General features: G+C 43.3%; 1 protein-coding gene across 3 annotated transcripts in view; it reads right to left on the reverse strand.

Moving 5' to 3' along the window:
- The window catches only part of aig1 (androgen-induced 1 (H. sapiens)), a 229,551-nt gene that overhangs the window by 100,401 nt on the left and 107,684 nt on the right, over positions 1 to 21,466 (reverse strand). For all 3 annotated transcript variants that reach the window (XM_073050430.1, XM_073050429.1, XR_012099546.1), the window contains one exon: positions 20,612 to 20,713. In XM_073050430.1, the coding sequence (XP_072906531.1) occupies positions 20,612 to 20,713 (102 nt within the window). Of the gene's footprint in view, positions 1 to 20,611; positions 20,714 to 21,466 lie in introns of those variants that run through there.

Below are 21,466 nucleotides of genomic sequence, written 5' to 3' on the forward strand. Positions count from 1 at the left end.
GTTGGAAGAAGGACAATGAGGTTGAGAGGGATAATAAATCAACTATGATGGAATGGAGGAGCAGACTCGATGGGCTGAATGGCCTAATTCAGATCCTATATCTTATGGTTTTATGAGTCTTAAATGTCACTGACATGTTGCTTCTACCACTATCCTTGGCAGGGCGTTCCATATACCCACCACTCTCTGTATTTAAGAGTTTAAGAGTCAAGAACTAGAGGGAATAGATTGAAGTGTGAGGGGAGAGATTTAATTGGAAACAGATTTAATTTCAACTAGAAGATAGTGGGTACATGGAATGAGCTGCTAGAGTTAGTGGTTGAGGATGGTAAATTAACAATATTTAAAAGCCATTTGGGCAGATTGTCAGATTCCAATTTAATTATCATGCGTACATCGAAACAGTCAAAAGTGTTGTTTGCATTAACATCCAACACTCCCAAGCTGAGGTGGGGGCAGCCTTGATTTACAAATACAGGAAAGATTTAGGGGAGGATATAGGGAAAACACAAGCAAATTGGAATCGCTTGGGTGCAAAACATGGTAGGCAAAGGTTAAGAGAGAAGGTTGGAAAATGGGGTTGAACAGGATAATAAATCAGCCACAGTGAAATGGCAGAGCAGGTTTGATGGGCTGAATGGCCTAATTCTGCTCCTATGTCTCAAGGTCTTACAAACTGTTTAGGTTGATGGGCCTGTTTGTATGCTCTGTGACTCTACAACTTGAAGTTGGCAAAAAGGGGACAAAAATAATTATTTAAAAGAAAAAAAATGCACTCAGTGGCCCACTTTATTAGGTACACTTGTGCGTTATTGTAAATATCTAATCAACAATCATGTGGCAGCAACACAATGCACCAAAGCATGCAGACATGGTCAAGAGGTTCAGTTGTTGTTCAGACCAAACATCAGAATGTGGAAGAAATGTGATCTAAGTGACTTTGACTGTGGAATGATTGTTGGTGCCAGACGGGGTGGTTTGAGTATCTCAGAAACTATGGATCTGCTGGGATTTTCACACACAACAGTCTCTAGAGTTTGCAGAGAATGGTGTGAAAAACAAAAAAAAATGAAACTTCCAGTGAGTGACAATTCTGTGGGCAAAAACACGTCGTTATTGAGAGACGTCAGAGGAGAATTGAATGTCTACACTGACTCAAGCTGACAGGAAGGTGACAGTAGCTTAAATAACCATGCATTACAACAGTGGTGTGTAGAAGAGCATCTCTGAATCCACAACACGTCGAACCCTGAAGCGGCAAGATTACAGCAGCAGAAGACTACACTGGATTCCACTCCTGTACCTAATAAAGTAGTCACTGAGTGTAGCTCTGCCAGAGAGACTCTTACAGGAATTCCATTCTAAGAGACTCAGAGCTATTACTTCCTTCTGCTTTCAGATTTCTGCTCTGATATCACACCACTCACAGTGTACACATCTGCTCTCTGGCACTCAGAGCCTTTTTGCAGAATTTCCTGATGCCTTCAGATAACCGTGCAATCTGATTATGATCTGCAAGGGTTATTTGCTGTACAAGAGAATTCGTTCAGAAAGAGAGTTCACCCTCGGTGTGTTTGTTTGGTGTCTCTCTCCAGCACGGAAATCCCTGCGGCTTCTAGCAGTCTGCTGTGCTGTTAAGAAAGTGCAGAAGAATGCAGCCAAATATAGGCATGTGTGAATACACTCTGCAACACTGCACTTGTTCTCTGATGCCCCTGCACATGTCAGTTAATTTACAAGTGATGGAAGAAAATGAAATTTACTGCGTTACCACAAAACCCTGTTTCCTTTCGTCTTTGGGAGCCTACAGCCCTGTCTGAACCACACTGGTGCCAGCCAATGGGTGGAAACCCTGCTGCAATTTCACTGACATTACCCATGTTCTTGTGGTCAGAGTCTACTCCGATAAGGGCAGGCACAACTGCAAGCATGCACTCGGGTGGCGGGTAATGGAAATTCGTGCAGAAAAGAAAACCGAGGTATTATCAGGAAGATTAAAAGACCTCATTTTGGCCTAATCTATCTGACAGGTGTGATGGGTGATTTTGTTTCCTGACCAACTATCCATATGAATGCAGGCCCTTCAGTCCACGACGTCTGGGCCTCACATGAAAACAAATTTAAATAATCCCATCTACCTACACACAGAACATAGAATAGTACAGGACAGGACAGGCCCTCTGGCCCACGATGTTGTGCCAGCCTTTAACCTCTTTCAAAATCAATCTAACCCTTTCCATTTTTTTTTAATCCACGTGCCTATCGAAAGAGTCTCATCAATGTCCCTAATATATCTGCCTCTACCACTATGCCTGTAAGTGTTCCACAAAATCATCACTCTCTGTCTAAATTACCTACTTCTGACATCCCCCCCTCCCATACTTCCCTCCAATCATGTTAAAATGATGCCCTCTCATATTTGCCATTTCCACCCTGGTAGGAAGGTGCTGACTGCCCACTTCATTTATCACTCTAATTCTCTTATACACTTCTATCAAGTCACCTCTCGACTTGACTGTAATGTATAGGAGCAGATTTGGGTCATTTGGTCCATCCACTTCACCATTCTATCATGGCTGATTTATTATCCCTCTCCACCTCAGTATGTGCGGTTGGGAGACTGTAGGTCTGACACGGTGGTCAGCAGCACAGGAGCGCCGCAGGGAACCGTACTCTCTCCGGTCCTGTTCGCCCTGTACACATCAGACTTCCAATATAACTCGGAGTCCTGTCATGTGCAGAAGTTTGCTGATGACACGGCCATAGTGGGGTGTGTCAGGAATGGATAGGAGGAGGAGTATAGGAAACTGATACAGGACTTTGTGATATGGTGCAACTCAAACTACCTGCGTCTCAATATCACCAAGACCAAGGAGATGGTGGTGGACTTTAGGAGATCTAGGCCTCATATGGAGCCAGTGATCATTAATGGAGAATGTGTGGAGCAGGTTAAGACCTACAAGTATCTGGGAGTACAGTTAGACGAGAAGCTAGACTGGACTGCCAACACAGATGCCTTGTGCAGGAAGGCACAGAGTCAACTGTACTTCCTTAGAAGGTTGGCGTCATTCAATGTCTGTAGTGAGATGCTGAAGATGTTCTATAGGTCAGTTGTGGAGAGTGCCCTCTTCTTTGTGGTGGCGTGTTGGGGAGGAAGCATTAAGAAGAGGGACGCCTCACGTCTTAATAAGCTGGTAAGGAAGGCGGGCTCTGTCGTGGGCAAAGTACTGGAGAGTTTAACATCGGTAGCTGAGCGAAGGGCGCTGAGTAGGCTACGGTCAATTATGGAAAACTCTGAACATCCTCTACATAGCACCATCCAGAGACAGAGAAGCAGTTTCAGCGACAGGTTACTATCGATGCAATGCTCCTCAGACAGGATGAAGAGGTCAATACTCCCCAATGCCATTAGGCTTTACAACTCAACCGCCAGGACTTAAGAACTTTTTTAAAAGCTATTATTAATGCTTTTTGAGATAGTGATTTAGATGCATATCATATTTTTTACTGAGTTAAGTATTGTATGTAATTAGTTTTGCTACAACAAGTGTATGGGACATTGGAAAAAAGTTGAATTTCCCCATGGGGATGAATAAAGTATCTATCTATCTATCTATCGATACACAGTACAGAGCAGGCCCCTCCAGCCCTTTGAGTTGCATCGTCTAGTAATCCCCCAATTTAATCCTGGCTTAATCATGGGACAATTTACAATGACTAATTAATCTACCAGTGTACATCTTTGGACTATGAGAAGAAAGCAGAGCACCCGGAGGAAATACAAACAGTCATGGGGATAACGTACAAACTCTTTACAGGCAGCAGTGGGAATTGAACCCTGGTCACTCGTACTAAGGTGCTGTGCCAACCACTGCACTACTGTGCTGTCTATTCTCCTGACTCCTCCCCATAACCTTTGATGCCTTGACTAATCAAGAACCTATCAACCTTCACTTTAAATATACCCAATGACTTGGCCTCTACAGCTATCTGTGACAATGATTTACCCAGATTCATCACCCTCTGGCTAAAGCAATTCCTTCTTGTCTCTGTTCTAAATGGATGGCCCTCTATTCTGAGGTTGTGCCCTCTGCTCCTACACTCATCCACCATACGAGACATCCTCTCCACATCCACTCTCTCTAGCCCTTTCAATATTCAATGTGTTTCAATGAGGTGCCCTGCTCATTCTTCTAAACTCCTGTGAGTACTTGCCCATAACCATCAAGCGCTGCTCAAACATTAACCCTTTCATTACTGGAATCAATCTCATGAACCTCCTCTTCACCTTCTCCAATGCAACACATCATTTCTAACATAAGAGCCCAAAACTGCTCACAATATTCTAAGTGCCATCGGACCAAAGCTTTATAAAGCCTAGACGTTACACTCTTACTTTTGTATTCTAGTCCTCAAAATGAATGCAAACATTGCATTTCCGTTCCTCACCATGGGCTCAACCTCCAAATTAATCTTTAAGGAATCCTGCACAAGTCCTTTTGCATCTCAGATTTTTCAACTTTCTCTCGAAATGAATTCTACCTTTGCAGTTGCTTTCCTTACCACCGACTCAACCAAACATGTCCCGACACAAAATTCCCTTCCATTTCTTTACTATTCTCCTAATCTGTCGAAGTCCCTCTGCAGACACCCTGCTTCTTAAGACCAAAAGATGTAGAAGCAGAATTAGGACATTCAAGTCCATCAAGTCTGCTCCGCCATTCCATCATGGCTGATCCCGGATCCCACTCAACCCCATACGCTTGTCTTCTCACAATATTCTTTAATTCCCTGACCAATCAGGAAACTTCTACTTTAAATATACCCATTAGCTTGTCCTCCACTGCAGTCTGTGGCAGAGCATTCCACAGATTCACTACTCTCTGGCTAAAAAAAATTCCCCTCACCCGTGTTTTAAAAGGTCGCCCCTCAATTTTGAGGTTGTGCCCCCACCATAGGAAACATGCTTTCTACATCCACCTTATCCAGTCCGATCAACATTCGGTAGGTTACAAAGAGTTCTCCCTGCATTCAGCAATTTGGGGGATTCCAATGAATATAGGCCTAAAGTTGCCAAAACGCTCCTCATATGTTAACTACTTCATTCCCAGAATCATTCTCGTGAATCTGCCCCTCCACCTTTCTTCATAACGTCCACAAACTAGACCATAAAGCCATCAATTCTGTCATCAAAATCATTGACATGACATGCAAAGAAACAATCTCAACGCTGAACCCTGAGATACACCACTGGTCACTGGCAGCAAAACAGAAAAGTCTCCTTTTATTTCCACTCTGTGCCTCCTGCCAGTCAGGCAATTTCACTCCATTCCAGTGTCTTTCCTGTAATACCATGGACTCTTAGCTTGTTAAGTAGGCTCATGTGCGACATCTTCTCAAAGGTCTTCTGAAAATCCAAGTGAATAACATCTATAGATTCTCCTTTGTCGATCCTGCCTGTTATTTCATCAAAGACTTCCAATAGACATGGCAGGCATGATTTCCCCTTAAGACAGGGTTTCCCAACCTGGGGTCTACGGACCCCTTGCAGTGGATGGGATTCAAGATGATAGAACTGAGGATGAGCCTGCAGGTTTAGAAACATAGAAAACCTACAGCACAATACAGGCCCTTCGGCCCACAGTGCTGTGCCGAACATGCGCTTACTTTAGAAATTATCAAGGGTTACCCACTGCCATCTATTTTTCTAAGCTCCATGTACCTATACCCAAGTCTCTTAAAAGACCCTAGTGCATTTGCCTCCACTACTGTTGCTGGCAGCCCATTCCACGCACTCACCACTCTCTGCGTAAAAAAAATTAACCCTGATATCTCCTCTGTTCCTACTTCCAAGCACCTTAAAACTGTGCCCTCTCATGCTAGCCATTTCAGCCCTGAGAAAAAGCTTCTGATTATCCACACAATCAATGCCTCTCATCATCTTATATACCTCTATCAGGTCACCTCTCATCCTCCGTTGCTCCAAGGAAAAAAGGCCGAGTTCACTCAACCTATTCTCATAAGGCATGCTCCCTAATCCAAGCAACATCCTTGTAAATCTCCTCTGCACCCTTTCTACAGTTTCCACATCCTTCCTGTAGTGAGGTGACCAGAACTGACCACAGTACTCCAAGTGGGGTCTGACTAGGGTCCTATATACTGTAGCTGTAATATTACCTCTCGGCTCTTGAACTCAATCCCACAGTTGATGAAGACCAATACACCATGTGCCTTCTTAACCAGTCAACATGCGCAGCAGCTTTGACTGTCCAAAGGACTCAGACCTCAAGGTCCCTCTGATCCTCCACACTATCAGGTTTACAAGTAGATGATGGATGTAACATTAATTTAAGGAAGGACAAGCCAATGATTGGATACAAATGCAGACAGAGTGAAGAGTTAATTTGTACCACAGAGGCAAAATTCAAAAGGGCGAAGAATGCGGGACTGAAGGTGCTGTATTGAAATATGTGCAGCATTCAGAATAAGGTGGACAACATGGTGCTATTAGTGATTGGTTGGTATGATGAGGGCATCACTGAGTCGTGGTTGAAAGAACAGCATAGTTGGGAGCTTAACATCAAAGGATATATCTTGTATCAAAAGAACAGGCAGGAATGCATAGGCAGTGGTGTGGCTCTGCTGGTAAGAGCTGCAATTACGTCTTTAGAAAGAGGTGACAGTCCCTCTGCAGACACCCTGCTTCTTAAGACCAAAAGACGTAGAAGCAGAATTAGGACATTCAAGTCCATCAAGTCTGCTCCGCCATTCCATCATGGCTGATCCCGGATCCCACTCAACCCCATACGCTTGTCTTCTCACAATATTCTTTAATTCCCTGATCAATCAGGAAACTTCTGCTTTAAATATACCCATTAGCTTGTCCTCCATTGCAGTCTGTGGCAGAGCATTCCACAGATTCACTACTCTCTGGCTAAAAAAATTTCCCCTCACCCATTCAGAGAATTCAGAGAATGCTGAATCTATGTGGGTTAAGTTAAGAAACTGCAATGGTAAACAAACCATCATGGGAATCATATATAGGCTTCCAAATCATAGCCAAGATGTGAGGTTGAGTTTGCAAAGGGGAGCTGAAAAAGGGATGTAATAAGGGTAATGTCACAGCTGTAATGGAGGACTTCAATATGTAAAGGGATTGGGAAAATTAGGTTGCATTTCGGAAGAGGGGGAATTTGTTGAATGCGACAAGATGGCTTTTTAGAGCACCTAGTCCTTGAATCTACTAGAGGAAAGGCTATCTTAGATTAAGTGCTGTGTTATAATCAGGATCTTATTAAGGAGCTTAATGTAAGGGAACCCTCAGGAGGCTGTGGTCATAATATGTTTGAAATCATACTTCAATTTGAGAGGGCAAAAGACACATGTATCAGTATCACAATGGAATAAAGGGAATTGCAGAGCCATGAGAGAGTTTTCCCAGCTGGATTGGAGGGAATACTGGTGGGGATGATGGCAGAGCAAAGGTGGCTGAAGTTTCAGGGAATAGTTCACAAGGCGCAGGTAGATATGTTACAAAGAAGAAAGCATCTTCGAATGACAGGTGTGGGCAACTGTGATTGACAAGTGAAGTTATGGACTGTATAAAAGCCTAGGAAAGAGCATATAAAATGAGTGGAAAGTTGGATGATTGGGTAAGTTAAAATCCAACAAATGGCCACTATAAAGCTAAAGAAGGGAAAAGATGAAATATGAAGGTAAACTAGCCAGTAATATGAAGCAGGATATTAAAAGATTTTCAGTTATATAAAGAGTAAAAGGGAGGTGAGAGTTGATATTGGAGCTCTGGAAAATGATGCTCGTGAGGTCGTAATGGGGGACAAAGAAATGGAAAATGAACTTACTGAGTACTTTGCATCAGTCTCTAGCTGTGTGCCAGAGGTCCGTGAGTGTCAGGCAGCAGGAGTGAGTGCCATTGTTATTACAAAGGAAAAAGTGATAAGCAAACTTAAAAGTCTTAAAGTGGATAAGTCAACTGGACCAGATGGACTACATCCCAGAACCCTGAGAGAGGTCGCTGAAAATATATTAGATGCATTGGTCATGATCTTTCAAGAATCATTGGATCTTGGCATGGTCATGGAGGACTGGAAAATTGCAAATCTCACTCCACTCTTTAAGAAGGGAGGAAGACAAAAGAAAGGAATCATAGGCCAGTTAGCCTAACCTCAGTGGTTGGGAAAGTGTTGGGGAAATTATTAAGAATGAGGTTTCCGGTTACTTGGAGACTAATGATAAAATAAGTCAAAGTCATTGTGGTTTCTGTAAAGGCAAATCTTGCCTGACAAATCTGTTAGAGTTCTTTGAGGAAGTAACCGGCAAGGTGGATGTCACTTCGATTTTCAGAAGACATTTGTTTAACAAGATAAAATCCTATGACATTACAGGAAAGATACCGGCATGGATAGCGGAATGGCTAACTAGCAGGAGGCAGCAAGTGGGAATAAAGTGGGCCTTTTCTGGTTGGCTATCAGTGTCTAGTGGTGTTCCTTGGGGGTCAGTACTGGGATTGCTACTTTTCACATTGGTTGTCAATAATTTAGATAATGGAATTGATGGCTTTGTAGCAGAATTTGCAGATGATACGAAGATAGGTGGTGGAGGGGTAGGTAGTGCTGAGGAAGTAATGCGATTGCAGCAAGACTTGGACAAATTGGAAGAATGGGCAAAAAAGTAGCAGATGGAACACAGTTTTGGGAAATGTATGATCATTCATCTTGGAACAATAGTGCGGCCCATTATCTAAGTGGGGAAAAAATCAAAATCAGGGAGGCAGAAGGACTTAGGAGTCTTCAAGCAAGGCTCCCAGAAGGTTAATTTACAGGTTGAGCCTGTGGTAAAGAAGGTAAACACAATGTTGACTTTTATTTCAAGGGAAAAGAATACAAAAGCAAGGAGATAATGCTGAGCCATTATAAGATACTAGTCAGGCCACACTTGGAGTATTGTGAACAGTTTTGGGCCCCATATCTCAGAGAGAATGTGTTGTCATTGGAGACAGTCCAGAGGAAGTTCACAAGGATGATTCCAGGAAAGAAGGGGCTAACATATGAAGAGCACATGGCAGCTTTGGGCCTGTGTTGACTAGAATTTAGAAGATTATGTGGGGATCTCATTGAAACCTATAGATTGTTGAAGGGTCTAGTTAAGGTCGATGTGGAGACGATGTTTCCTATCGTGGGGGTATTCAGAACTAGAGGAAACAGCTTCAAAATTGAGAGGAAACCTTTTAGAACAGAGGTAAGGAGGAATATCTTTAGCCAGAAAGTGGTGAATGTGTGGAATGCTCTGCCACAGAATGTGATGGAGGGCAAGTCCATGAATATATTTTAAGCAGAAGCTGAAAATTTCCTGATCTGTTAGGCCGACTAAGGTAATGGCAAGAAGGCAGGTGTATGGGGTTGAGTGGAATCTGGGATCAACCACGATGGAGCAGACTCGATGGACTGAATGGCCTAGTTCTGCTCCTTTGTCTTATGATCTTAATGGTATTGGTCCATGGTATAAAAAAGATTGGAAACCCCTGCCTTAAAAAACCATGCTGACTTTGGCCGATTTTAGCATGTGCCTCCAAGTACCCCAAAACCTCACCCTTTATAATGAACTCCTAACCACTAAAGTCAGGCTAACTGGCCTTTTAAGTTCCTTTTCCCTGCATCCCTCCCTTCTTAAATCATTGAGTGATGTTTGCAATTTTCCAGTCCTCTGAAATCATTCCAGGATATAGTGATTCTTGAAAGATTATTACTAATGCCTCCATAATCTCTTCAGCCACCTCTTTCAGATCTCCGCAGTATTGCCCATCTGGTCCAGGTGATATATCTATCTTCATACCTTTCAAATTCCCAAGCACCTTCTCCTCAGTAATTGTCAAGATATGTAGAGGAGGCTTGACCTATCTCAGAGCGGCAGAGACAATTTAGTGGTTAGTGATAACTTTAATAGTAAACTGCTAAACAACAGGCCATGAGGGAGTACAAGACAAGAGAGAACAGATACTTAACATGACAAGGCAACAAGGTGACTGAAGCAAAACACGGAAATGAACTTCCTAACTGAAGGCTAGCAGAAAGTGGTTGAGGCTAGCTGGGTCGATGGGTGAACAAGGTCTCTGGATAAGAACTGGGTTTAAATAGGTTGCAGGTGACAAGCTACAAATGAGTGGCAGGTGACTCCTGTTAGCAGGATGGAGACTGGGAAGCGGTGTATGGGGTTGAGTGGGTTCCGGGATCAGCCATGATAGAATTAATGTCAACTAATCTCACTTCTGTCCTGTAACTCTTTACCTTTGCTCTAAAGAGAAGAGCCCTATCTTACACAACCTATTCTCATAAATCATACTCTTTCATCCAGGCAGTATCAACCACACCTACTAAAGTCAGTAGAAGTTCGCAGATTTATGAGTCGTGTGGAGGTCTCACATGTATAAAATCATGAGGGATGTAGAAAGTTTGAATGTACTCAATCTTTATCCCAGGATCACAGAATCAAAAACTATAGGCCATAGTGGGAGGGGAAAGATCAAAAAGGAATGTAGGGTCGAAACCTCTTCAAACAGAGAGTGGTACGTACATGGAACACGCTGGTTATGGCAGGTATATTAACAATATTTAAAAGACACTTTGACGCATATGTGGATAGGAAAAGTTTGGAGGGATATAAGCCAAATGCAGGCAAATGGGATTGGCTTATTTGGGAATCTTGGTCAGCACGGAATGGTTGGGCCAAAGGCCTGTTTCCATACAAAGCTTATTATTAGCAAGGAGAGATTGGCAAGGTTTTGTGGAAAGTACAGGGGAGAGAGCCGATCAGGTTGTTCTCAGAAAAAGAACAACGATTGTCACGCTGGCCCAAAGGGCCCTTTCACTGAGCTGCACCACCACCTGCTTCAATGTGATGCTCCCTTAATGGCCTTCCTTTGGAGTGACCATAAGACATAGGAGCAGAATTAGGCTATTTGGTCCATCGAGTCTGCTCCACCATTCCAGTATGGCTGATTTATTTTCCTTCTCGACCCCATTCTCCTGCCTTCTCCCTGTAACCTTTGACACTATTACTATTGAAGAACTATATCAACTTCCACTTAAAATATACCCAATAACCTGGCCCCCACAGCCGTCTGGATTCACCACCCTCTAGCTAAAGAAATTCCTCTTTATCTCTGTTCTAAAGGGGCATTCTTGTGTTCTAAAGCTGTGCCCTCTGGTTTTGACTCCCTGCTATAGGAAACATCCTCTCCATGTCCACTCTATACTGGCCCTCAATAGGTCGCAATGAGACCTCCTCCCCCCCCCCCCCACCCCCCACCATGCTTTTTCCTCGGTGCCATGAAATGGAAAACAGAGGGCTGCCTTGAACTCTTCTGTAGCTGGGCGGGATTCATTTCGTTCAGTGTTCTGTGACCCTGGAGGCTTGGCTGTTTGGAACCACCTTGGAATGTCTAGCACGAAGCGTTCCCTGCAAGCTAACTTCGGGAAACCTCAGAATGATCTCAGCTCTGGCCAGGAAGAGGGCTCCCAACAGCCGGCACTGATTCTGAAGTCAGAACTTGGCATGGATGAATATTTTTTTTTGTGAATAAACAAGAAACGGAGTTTAAACTCACCAGAACAAAAATAAATCCCAGCAAGCTGGGGTCAGGGATTGTCTCAAAGAATGTCTGTAGATAAGTTAATGGCTGCACATCAGAAACAATTAATAGCAGTGAAAGGAATTTTATTGCAAGGAGGTCTCTCAGGAAGGCTTTGTTAGAGTCAAAGAGTCATAGTCTATCCGGCCCTTCAGTCTATCACTTCAAACACCCTTTGGTTGTTCTGCACTAATCTCATTTACTACACTTAGATTGTATCATTCTCTGCCTTACCTAGTTAAGTCAGTCAAAGTAAATTTATTATCAAAGTACATATATCTCACCACATACTACCTTAAGATTCATTTTTGTTGTGATCGCAAGATCCTGTTGGACATTGCCAATGTAGAATACTGCAGGTCTGATGCACCGTTTCACTGACAAGACCGATAGTTGGGTGGGGGAGTCAGCTGCGTCACCTCAGTTGTGGCGCGGACCAGGCTTTCATTCATGCCTCGGGGTCAAGTGCTATAGCCGCCGAGAAGGGAAACGCTGGAGCTGGTTGTGTGCCGCTAGATTCTGCATTGGGTTAGAGGACTGCCCTCTAAATAAATAAATAATACAGAGCACATGGGTGGTAGAGTCCTTGAAAGTGAGTCTATAGGCTGTGGAATTAGTTCAGTGTTGAGATGAGTAAAACTATTCAGAGTGGTTTCAGGAGTCTGATTGCTTAAGGGTAATAACTGTTCCTGAACCTGTTGGTGTGGGACCTCTTTCCCGATGGTAGCAATGAGAAGAGAGCATGGCCTGGTCGGTGGAGGTCCTTGATCAGGGAAGCTGCTTTCTTGTGGCTGCGCTCGATGCAAATGTGCTCAATTGTGGAGAGGGCTTTTCCTGTGATGGACTTTTTGTCGTCTGCCTAAATGCCCCTTTAATGTCGTGACTGAATCAGATTCCACCACCTTCTCTGTCAATGTGTTCTAGATTTCAACTACCTTTTCTGTACATAAACTTATCTCTAACATTCCCTTTGAAATCTCCCACTCTGAATGTGGCCTAACCAATATTTTATAAACACAAAAAGTTCTGCAGATAACACATACAAAATGCTGGTGGAACACAACAGGCCAGGCAGCATCTATAAGGAGACATTTCGGGTCGAGTCAGGATGAAGGGTCTCGGCCCGAAACGTCGACAGTGCTTCTCCTTATAGATGCTGTCTGGCCTGCTGTGTTCCACCAGCATTTTGTGTGAGTTGCTTGAATTTCCAGCATCTGCAGATTTCCTTGTGTTTACTTTTGAAATTCTGCAGATGTTGGAAATCTTGAGTAACACACATAAAATGCTGGAGGAATTGAGCAGCATCAATGGAGAGGAAATAACAGTCAACATTTCGGGCCAAAACCCTGCATCAGGGCTATTTTTTAAAAATTCAAATGCTGCTGTGGCTGTTTTGTATGGTGGACAGTGTGACGTAAGTAGCCTTAGGCTTTTGCGAGGGTCTCTCAAGCTGAACTGAAAATGAGAAAATGATATGTGCAATTTAAGTTTAGGTTAATTTATGTTTGTCGTGCTGTATTGTACTGTGCTGAAGTGGGTGCATAGAACACAGAACAGAACATCACAAGAGCAGGCCCTTCTGCCCACTATGTTGTGCCAAACCAATTAAATTCATAATCAGATGGCTAACTAATCTCTTCTGCCTACACAATGTCAATATCCCTCTATTTCCTCATTCATGAATCTATCTCAGAGCCTCTTGAATGCCCCTTATGAATCTGCCTCCACCACCACCCCTGGCCGCACATTCCAGGTATCCTCCCCTCTCTGCGTAAAAACTAGCCCTGCACATCTCCTTTGAACTTACCCCCTCTCACCTTAAATGCATGCCCCCTGATATTAGACTTTTCAACCTTGGGGAAAAGGATACCAACTGTTTACTCTATCTATGCCTCTCATAATCTTAGAAACATCCATCAGATCTCCCCTCAGTCTCTACACCTCCAACCCAAGTTTGCTTAATCTCTCCTTATAGTTCATGCCCTCAAATCCAGCCAGCATCCTAATAAACCTTTTCTGCACCTTCTCCAAAGTCTCCACATCCTTCTTATAATGGGAACTAACCTCCCCTCCATGGACACTGTCTACACTTGCTGCCTCGGCAAATCAGTCAGCGTAATCAAAGACCCCCAACCACCCTGGACATAGTTCCTTCTCCTCTCTCATTAGGGCAAAAGATAAAAAGATATAGCTCAAGGACAGCTTCGATCTTACCAATATCCATGAGCTGGACCTTTGACTTCACTGTCTACCTCAACATGGTCTTGCACCTTATTGCCTACCTGCATTACAGTTTCTCTATAGCTTATTATTCTGAGTTCTGTTATTCACTGAATCTCGGTGCATGTGACAAGAATAACCCGAACCCCTGCCAAAGTCAACATACACTCTGAATGCAAGCATAGGCAGAGCAGATATTGTAAGGGAGTGTTCCGTTAAGTGGGAACTGAGCCAACAAAGGAACTAGCAATTTCCTGAGCCCAAATGCTCACTTTCCACCAGGGCATGCAGCGATGCCAAGTAGTCATTTCCATATTAATGTAAGCAGTTGAGAAACTGCGTGCAGACTGAGGTTAAAAACACATCAACCTTGAAACTGGCTGGTTGCTGATCACTCAAAATTCAGAGGCATTAGAAGCCATAAAGAGTTCAAAGTAAATTAATTATCGAAGTATGTATATGTCACCTCAAACAACCCCTGAGATTCATTTTCTTGTGGGCATTCACAGTAGAACAAAGAAATACAAAGAATCGATGAAAAACTGCACACAAACAAAGAAAGAGAAACAACTAATGAGCAAAAGAAGAGGAACTATACAAATACAAAATGAAAAAAACCAACCAAATAAATAAATAATAAACAAATAATACTGCAAACATGAGTTGTAGAGTCTTGGAAAGTGAATCGATCGGTTGTGGATTAAGTTTAGAGTCGAGGGATAGATTTATCTTTGCCCCATTCTAGGCTGTGGTGTTTAGCATTTATAATTAACAAATGCAAAGAGAATGCCTTCAATTTGGTTTAACCAAACGGCCTGTATACACCAGCCAAGGAGGTGGGAATGACAGTTAGCTCATCACATCTGCCTCTAGAGCTTGTCCTTCCTGTGAACTGGGGTCAGGCTGCAGCTGGCTGGAAATTGGCAGCTGAGACCCATTCACTCACCTCCTCCTTAACAACGACTGTCATGGGAAAACTAATGCGACATTCTGACTGTGAAAGGCTGTCTGAGTTATCCACTTTGCTGTGTTAGAGCATGGGACATAGAACATAACTTAGGTCTTTCAGCCCAGAATATTGTGCTGACTTTTCAACCAACTCTAAGATCAATATAACCATTCCCTCTGACACAACACTTCATTTTCCTTTCATCAATGTGCCTATCTAAGAGTCTCTTCAATGACCTTAATATAGCTGCCTCTCGCACCACCTAGCAGCATGTTCCACACACCCACAACTCTCTCTGTAAAAACTTACCTCTGACATACTTCCGGCCCCCATGCTTTCCCCCAATCTCCATAAAATTATGCCCTCTTGAGTTAGCCATTTTGGTCCTGGGAAAAATCTCTGGCTGTCCACTTAATCTGTGTCTTTTATCATCATGTTCATCTCCATCAAGTCACCTCTCATCCTCCTTTGCTCCGAAGAGAAAAGCCCGAGCTCACTCAGACTTTCCTCGTAAGTCATGCTGTCTGATCCAGGTAGCACCCTGATAATGACATGGTCCTGACTGAACAGCAGCAGGCATCCCAGTTTCTGCACTCCAATTCCCTGTCTGGTTAGCTGCCGCTGTTCTTCAAGACTCAGACTGCTGGTTATTGTCTGCTCATTCCTTTCATGGAAAGTCTGTATTTAAAGACCTCATGCTGACCACTCTGTGCTCAATCGTAGGAGTTTTATTTCTAGTGCTATGGCTAGTGATCTTGCCTTTGGACTTTGTTTGTGTCACCTTGTTTATTTCAACTCTGAGACTAAGTGTATGCTAGACCTTACTCTGCACCTGGGTTCACCAGCATCTATAGCTCTCTTGTTCCAGGTAAATCTCTTCTGCACCCTCTCGACAGCTTCCACAGCCTTCCTATAACAAGGTGACCAGAACTGAACACAATATTCCAAATCTGGTGTAACCAGAGTTTTATGGAGCTGCAATATTACCTCATGGCTTTTGAACTCAACCGCCTAATAATGAAGGTCTGCACACCCTGTGCCTACTAAGTTGTGCATCAACTTTGAGGGATCAATGGTCGTGGAGCCCAAGATCCCTTAGTTCCTTGGATGAGGACGTCCCAGGAACACTCCGCTCTACACTCGAGCCCGCTATGCTGGGGCGTCACCTGCCCTCCTGCAGACTGTGTGTGTGCCAAGAGGTTTCAGAAAAGGATGCAGTGATCTATTGCCAAGGTTATTCTGGAATAACACAGAACTTTGTGTTCTATTGGCTGTTCCGTAGAACACGTGCCGAGGTGAGCATTGAGGAGACAGCAACTAAATGAAAGATACACTCCGATACAGCAGGAATGCAGAGCCATTCAGCACAGAATCTGTACTTCACTGGAATTCAGAGGAATGAGGGGGATCTCACTGAAACTTATTGAATATTGAGAGGTCTGAATAGAGTGGATGTGGAGAGGATGTTTCCTTTACTGGTCTAGAAGCAGAGGGCAAAGCCTCAGAATTGAGGGATGTCCATATAGAACAGGGATGAGGAGGAATTTCTATTTATTGAAACAGATGGCTGTGGCAGCCTTCATTGGGAATATTTGAAGCGGAGGTTGATAGGTTCAGAACTAGTCAGGGTGTCAAAGGTCACAAGCAGAAGGCAGAAGAGTGGGTTTGAGAGAAATAGTAAATCAGCCATGATGGAATGGTGGCACAGACTCAATGGGCCAAATGGCTTAATTCCGTTTCTTTATCTTATAGTCTATAGAAACAGGTCAAGTAGTCCATGTTGACCAAGGATCCCCATCTGAGTAGGTCCCATTTGCCTACTTATCCTAAACAGATGGACAACACCAGGACAGACTGAAAAGATCAGGATGTTGGGGGCTGGAGGCAAGCAATGGGCTGGTGTATACTCATCTCTGCACTGAACAGAGGCTGTGGCCTACAAATAGAGGGCTCCTGGATCGGCTGCAGTGATGACCTAACTTCACGGCTGTGAACTCAACTTTGTGAACTCCAGTTGTTTCTCTTGCTATTGTTGTTTGCACGATTTGTTTTTTTCCCTGCACATTGGGTGTTTGATGTTCTTTTTTTATGGGTTCTATTGTGTTTAGTGGCTGCCTGTAAGAAGGCAATTCTGAAGCTTGTATATAGTATACGTACTTTGATAATAAATGTATTTGAACTTTGAATCTTTCCTATCTATGTACTTAACAAAATGTGTCTGAACTGTTGCTATTGTACTAGCCTCAACTACTTTCTCTGGCAGATCATTGCATTTATTTTCCACCTTTTGTGTAAAAAACAATGCCCTTGAAGTTCCAACTAAACACAGTCAAAGAGTTGTGGGAAAGTACAGCACAGAAACAGGCCCTTCAACACACCTAGTCCATGCTTAAACCATCTAAACCCATAGCCCGCCATTCCCCTACCATCCATGTACCTATCCAAATCTTGCTTAAACATTGAAATCAAGCTCGCATGTACCAGTTGTGCGGGCAGCTCATTCCACACTGTCACAACCCTCTGATTGAAGAAATTTCCCCTCATGTTCCCCTTAAACTTTTCACCTTTCACCCTTAACCCATGACCTCTGGTTGTGGTCCTACCCAACCTTAGGGAAAAAAATCTGCTTGCATTTCCCATATCTATACTTCTTATAATTTTGTATACCTCTATCAAATCTCCTCTCAATCTTCTACGTTCTAAGGAATAAACTTCTAACCTCGTCAATCTTTCCTTATAACTCAGGTCCTCCAGACCTGGCAATATCCTTGTAAATTTTCTCTGTATTTTTTTGACCTTTTTTTACATTTTTCCTGTAGGCAAGTGACCAAAACTGCACACAATACTCCAAATTAGGCCTCACCAATGTCTTATACAACTTCAACATAACATCCCATCTCCTGTACTCAGTATTTTGATTTATGAAGGCAATGTGCCAGAAGCTTTCTTCATGACCCTGTCTACCTGTGGTGTCACTTTCAACAGATTAGGGGTCTGTATTCCCAGATCCCTTTGTTCTACCACGCTCTTCAGTGCCCTACTGTTCACTCTGTATGTCCTACCCTGGTTGATTCTACCAAACAGCAACATTTCAAACTTGTCTGCATTAAATTCCAGCTGCCGTTTTTCAGCCCATTTTTACAGCTGGTCCAGATCCTGCTGCAAGCCATACTTACCATCACTGACTTAAATGCACAATTCCCCTCATTTTCACTAGGGGAAGCATCCTCTTTGTGCCCCCTCTGTCAAACCTTTCATGTTTCCTGTGCCTCTGGGCAGAACTGAGACGCAGATAGAATTGCTTCACAGCGCAGAGACCCGGGTGCATTCCGTGTTGTGTGGAGTCTGGCGTGTTTTCCCGTGGCCAGATGGGTTTAATCTGGGACATGCTGTTTCTTCCCCCCATCGCAAAGGTATGTAGGTTGTTGTGTTACTTGGCCCCCGTAACTTGTCTCTGGTGTGCTGACCAAGATGATATTAAGAAATGTGGAGGGCCAAGCTGTGCAGCAGAGGCGAAGAGTCTACAGAAGGACTGGGTCAGGCTGGGAGACTGGACGAAGAAGTGACAGATGGAAAGGTGAATCTGTGGAATTCATTGCTGCAGGAGGCTGTGAATGCCTACTCATTGGGTATATTTAAGGCAGATGTTGATAGATTCTTGATTAGCCAGGGCATGAAGGGTTATGAGCAAAAGGCAGCAGACTGGAGCTAAAAGGAAAAATGGATCAGCCACAATGAAATGGTGGAACAGACTCAGTGGGCCAAATGGCTAATTCTGCTTCCGTATCTCATGGTCTTATGGAATACAGTGTAGGGAAGTATGGGGACTTTGGTCAGAAGAATAAAGGTATAGACTATTGGGGAGAGAATTCAAAAATTAGAGTGCTCTCTTCAGGATAACTTGTAAAAGCAAGGATAGACTGTTAAGGTTTTATCAGGCATTGGTCAGGCTATTGTGAGCAACTTTGGCCCCATATCTAAGAAAGGATGTGCTGGCCTGGGAGAGAGTCCAGAGGTGGTTCAGAAAAAATTATCCCAGGAATGAAAGGGTTAACATATGATGTCGCAAAATCAACTGTTTATTTCCTTCCACAGATGCTGCCTGAACTGTTGAGTTCCTACAGCATTTTGTGTATAAGACCTCAGCTATGCCAGCCTTTTCATTAGCTGCATAGGGAAGTCCATGCTCCAAGCCTTCCTTGGTAATGCTACCCAACTCTTCCTATGATACATCAACAACTGCACTAGTGCTACTTCATACACCCATGCTGAGCTCGTCAATTCCACCAACTTTGCCTCCAGCTTCCACCCTGTCCTTAAGTACACTTGGTCCATTTCTAACACATCCTTCCCCTTTCTCAATCTCTCTGTCTCCATCTCTGGAGACAAACTGTCAACTGACATCTTTTATAGACCTATTGATTCCCAAGGCAACCTTAACTATACCTCTTCTGGTCAAGATGGCACCAGCAAATGTTTCTGAAATAGTCCAAGCCTGCAATTTAATGTTTGGAGATCGACTGAGTGATCTAGCACTCTGCTGTCTGTCTCCCAGAACATTCCAGGAGACGAGTACAGATCTCCTAGCAAAGCTTAGAGATTGGGCATGAGCCCATGATCAATTCCGTTTAGCCAAATAAAGCATCCATTAATTACTGGTTAAAGCACCAAAGAGGATTGAAACATCAGGGTGAGAGCAAGGGTTCAGGGCAGACTTGCTGCCTCTCGCCGTGCTGTGATGGATCTTCGCTGGATAAGGTGTCTGTGTGCGATTGCCTATCACTCACTGTTGTTGGATAAGGTGTTTGTGAGTGACCACTAATCTCCCTTGCTGTTCTGCCTCTGTGTTTGAGTGACTTCCCTCTCCCTTGAAGATGTCAGAGGATATTACTGAAGTTTTGCAATTTATACACTGGACTAAATCCTTTTTTTGGTTTTATGTCTTTTATATTTTTTTCTTGTTACCACCTGAGCAATTTAATTTTGGAGGTGGGGTGGTTGGGGTTTGATGTTCTTGCAGTTTTTGTTTTTCACCAGATTTGTTTTTCTGTGTAATGGGGGTGATTTAAATTTGGGGTGATTTGTAAGTTTTTTTTGTGTGAGGGTGTGGGGGGGCTGATGTTTTTCTTTGAATGACTCCATGACTTTCTTTGTTTCGTGGCTATCTGGAGAAGATGAATCTCAGAGTTGTATACTGCATACATACTTCGATAATAAATGAACCTTTGAACTTCTGAACCTTCTTTTTCTCTGCTGTCTCCTGTCAAGACGCTATTCCCTTTTGTCAGTACTTTCATTTCCACTGCACTTGTTGAATCAACAGTAAGAAAAGCAAATGCAAAGTTAGCATTCATTTCAAGAGGACTGGAATGTAAGAGCAACTATATAATGCTGAGACTTTAAAAGGCATTGGTCAGACTGCACTTGGAGTACTGTGAGCACTTTTGGACCCATTATCTAAGAAAAGATGTGCTGGCATTGGAGAGGGTCCAGAGAAGATTCACAAGAATTGTTCCAGGAATGAAAGGGTTAACATATGATGTTGATGTCAACTGGTTATCAACTGTTTATTTCCCTTCATAGATGCTGCCTGACCTGTTGAGTTCCTCCAGCACTGTGTGTGTGTGTGTGTGTGTGTGTGTGTGTGTGTGTGTGTGTGTGTGTGTGTGTGTGTGTGTGTGTGTGTGTGTGTGTGTGTGTGTGTGTGTTGTTGCTCAAGACTTCCAGCATCTGCAGGATCTCTTGTTGTCAGTGAACAATCCCTACATCAGTCCTTGCACCTTTCTAGTACTCACCATGCCATGGTTAATCCACTGTGGTATAAAGTTGTCCAATATTTTCGGGTAAACCAGTTCTCGATCATACAGGTACAGAGCCCAGAACATCGTCACAACCAACTGCAGCAAAACAAGAAAAAAGAACAAAATAACGTATTGCCAACAAGTCACTGTTTCACCCTTGTTGCAATTACAATGGGAAACATAAGCTGGCATTCAAAGTTCAAAGTAAATTTGTTATCAAAGTACACATATGTCACCATATACTATCCTGAGACTGATTTCTTTGTGGCCATTCACAGTAAATACAAGACGCACACTGGAATTGATGAAAGACCGCACACAACAAGACAGACAAACACCAATGTGCAAAAGATGTGCATATCTTAGAAAGGATGTATTGCCATTGGAGAGAGTCCAGAGGAAGTTCACAAGGATGATTCCAGGAATGAAGGGATTAATATATGACAACACGAGTGAATCTGCAGATGCTGGAAATAAATTTAAAAAACACAGAAAGCTGATGAAGGAGTCCTGATGAAGGGTTTCGGCCTGAAACGTCATCACTACCTCCTCCCATAGATGCTGTCTGCCTGCTAAGTTCTGCCAGCTTTTTGTGTTTTTTTTAAATTTTTGGATTAATATATGAGGAGTGATTGGAAATTTGGGTCCGTGCCCTCTGGAATTTAAAAGAATGTGTGGGGATATCATTGAAGCCTACTGAATGTTGAAAGGGCTAGATTGGGGGATGTGGAGAGGATGTTTCCTATGGCGGGGGTATCCAGAACTAGAGGTCACAGCCTCAAAACTGAGGGGTGGTCCTTTAGGACAGAGGTAAGGAGGAATATTTTTAGCCAGAGAGTAGTGAACCTG

The sequence above is a fragment of the Hemitrygon akajei genome, chromosome 7 (assembly GCF_048418815.1).
Source record: "Hemitrygon akajei chromosome 7, sHemAka1.3, whole genome shotgun sequence".
In the NCBI taxonomy this organism is placed as follows: Eukaryota; Metazoa; Chordata; class Chondrichthyes; order Myliobatiformes; family Dasyatidae; genus Hemitrygon; species Hemitrygon akajei.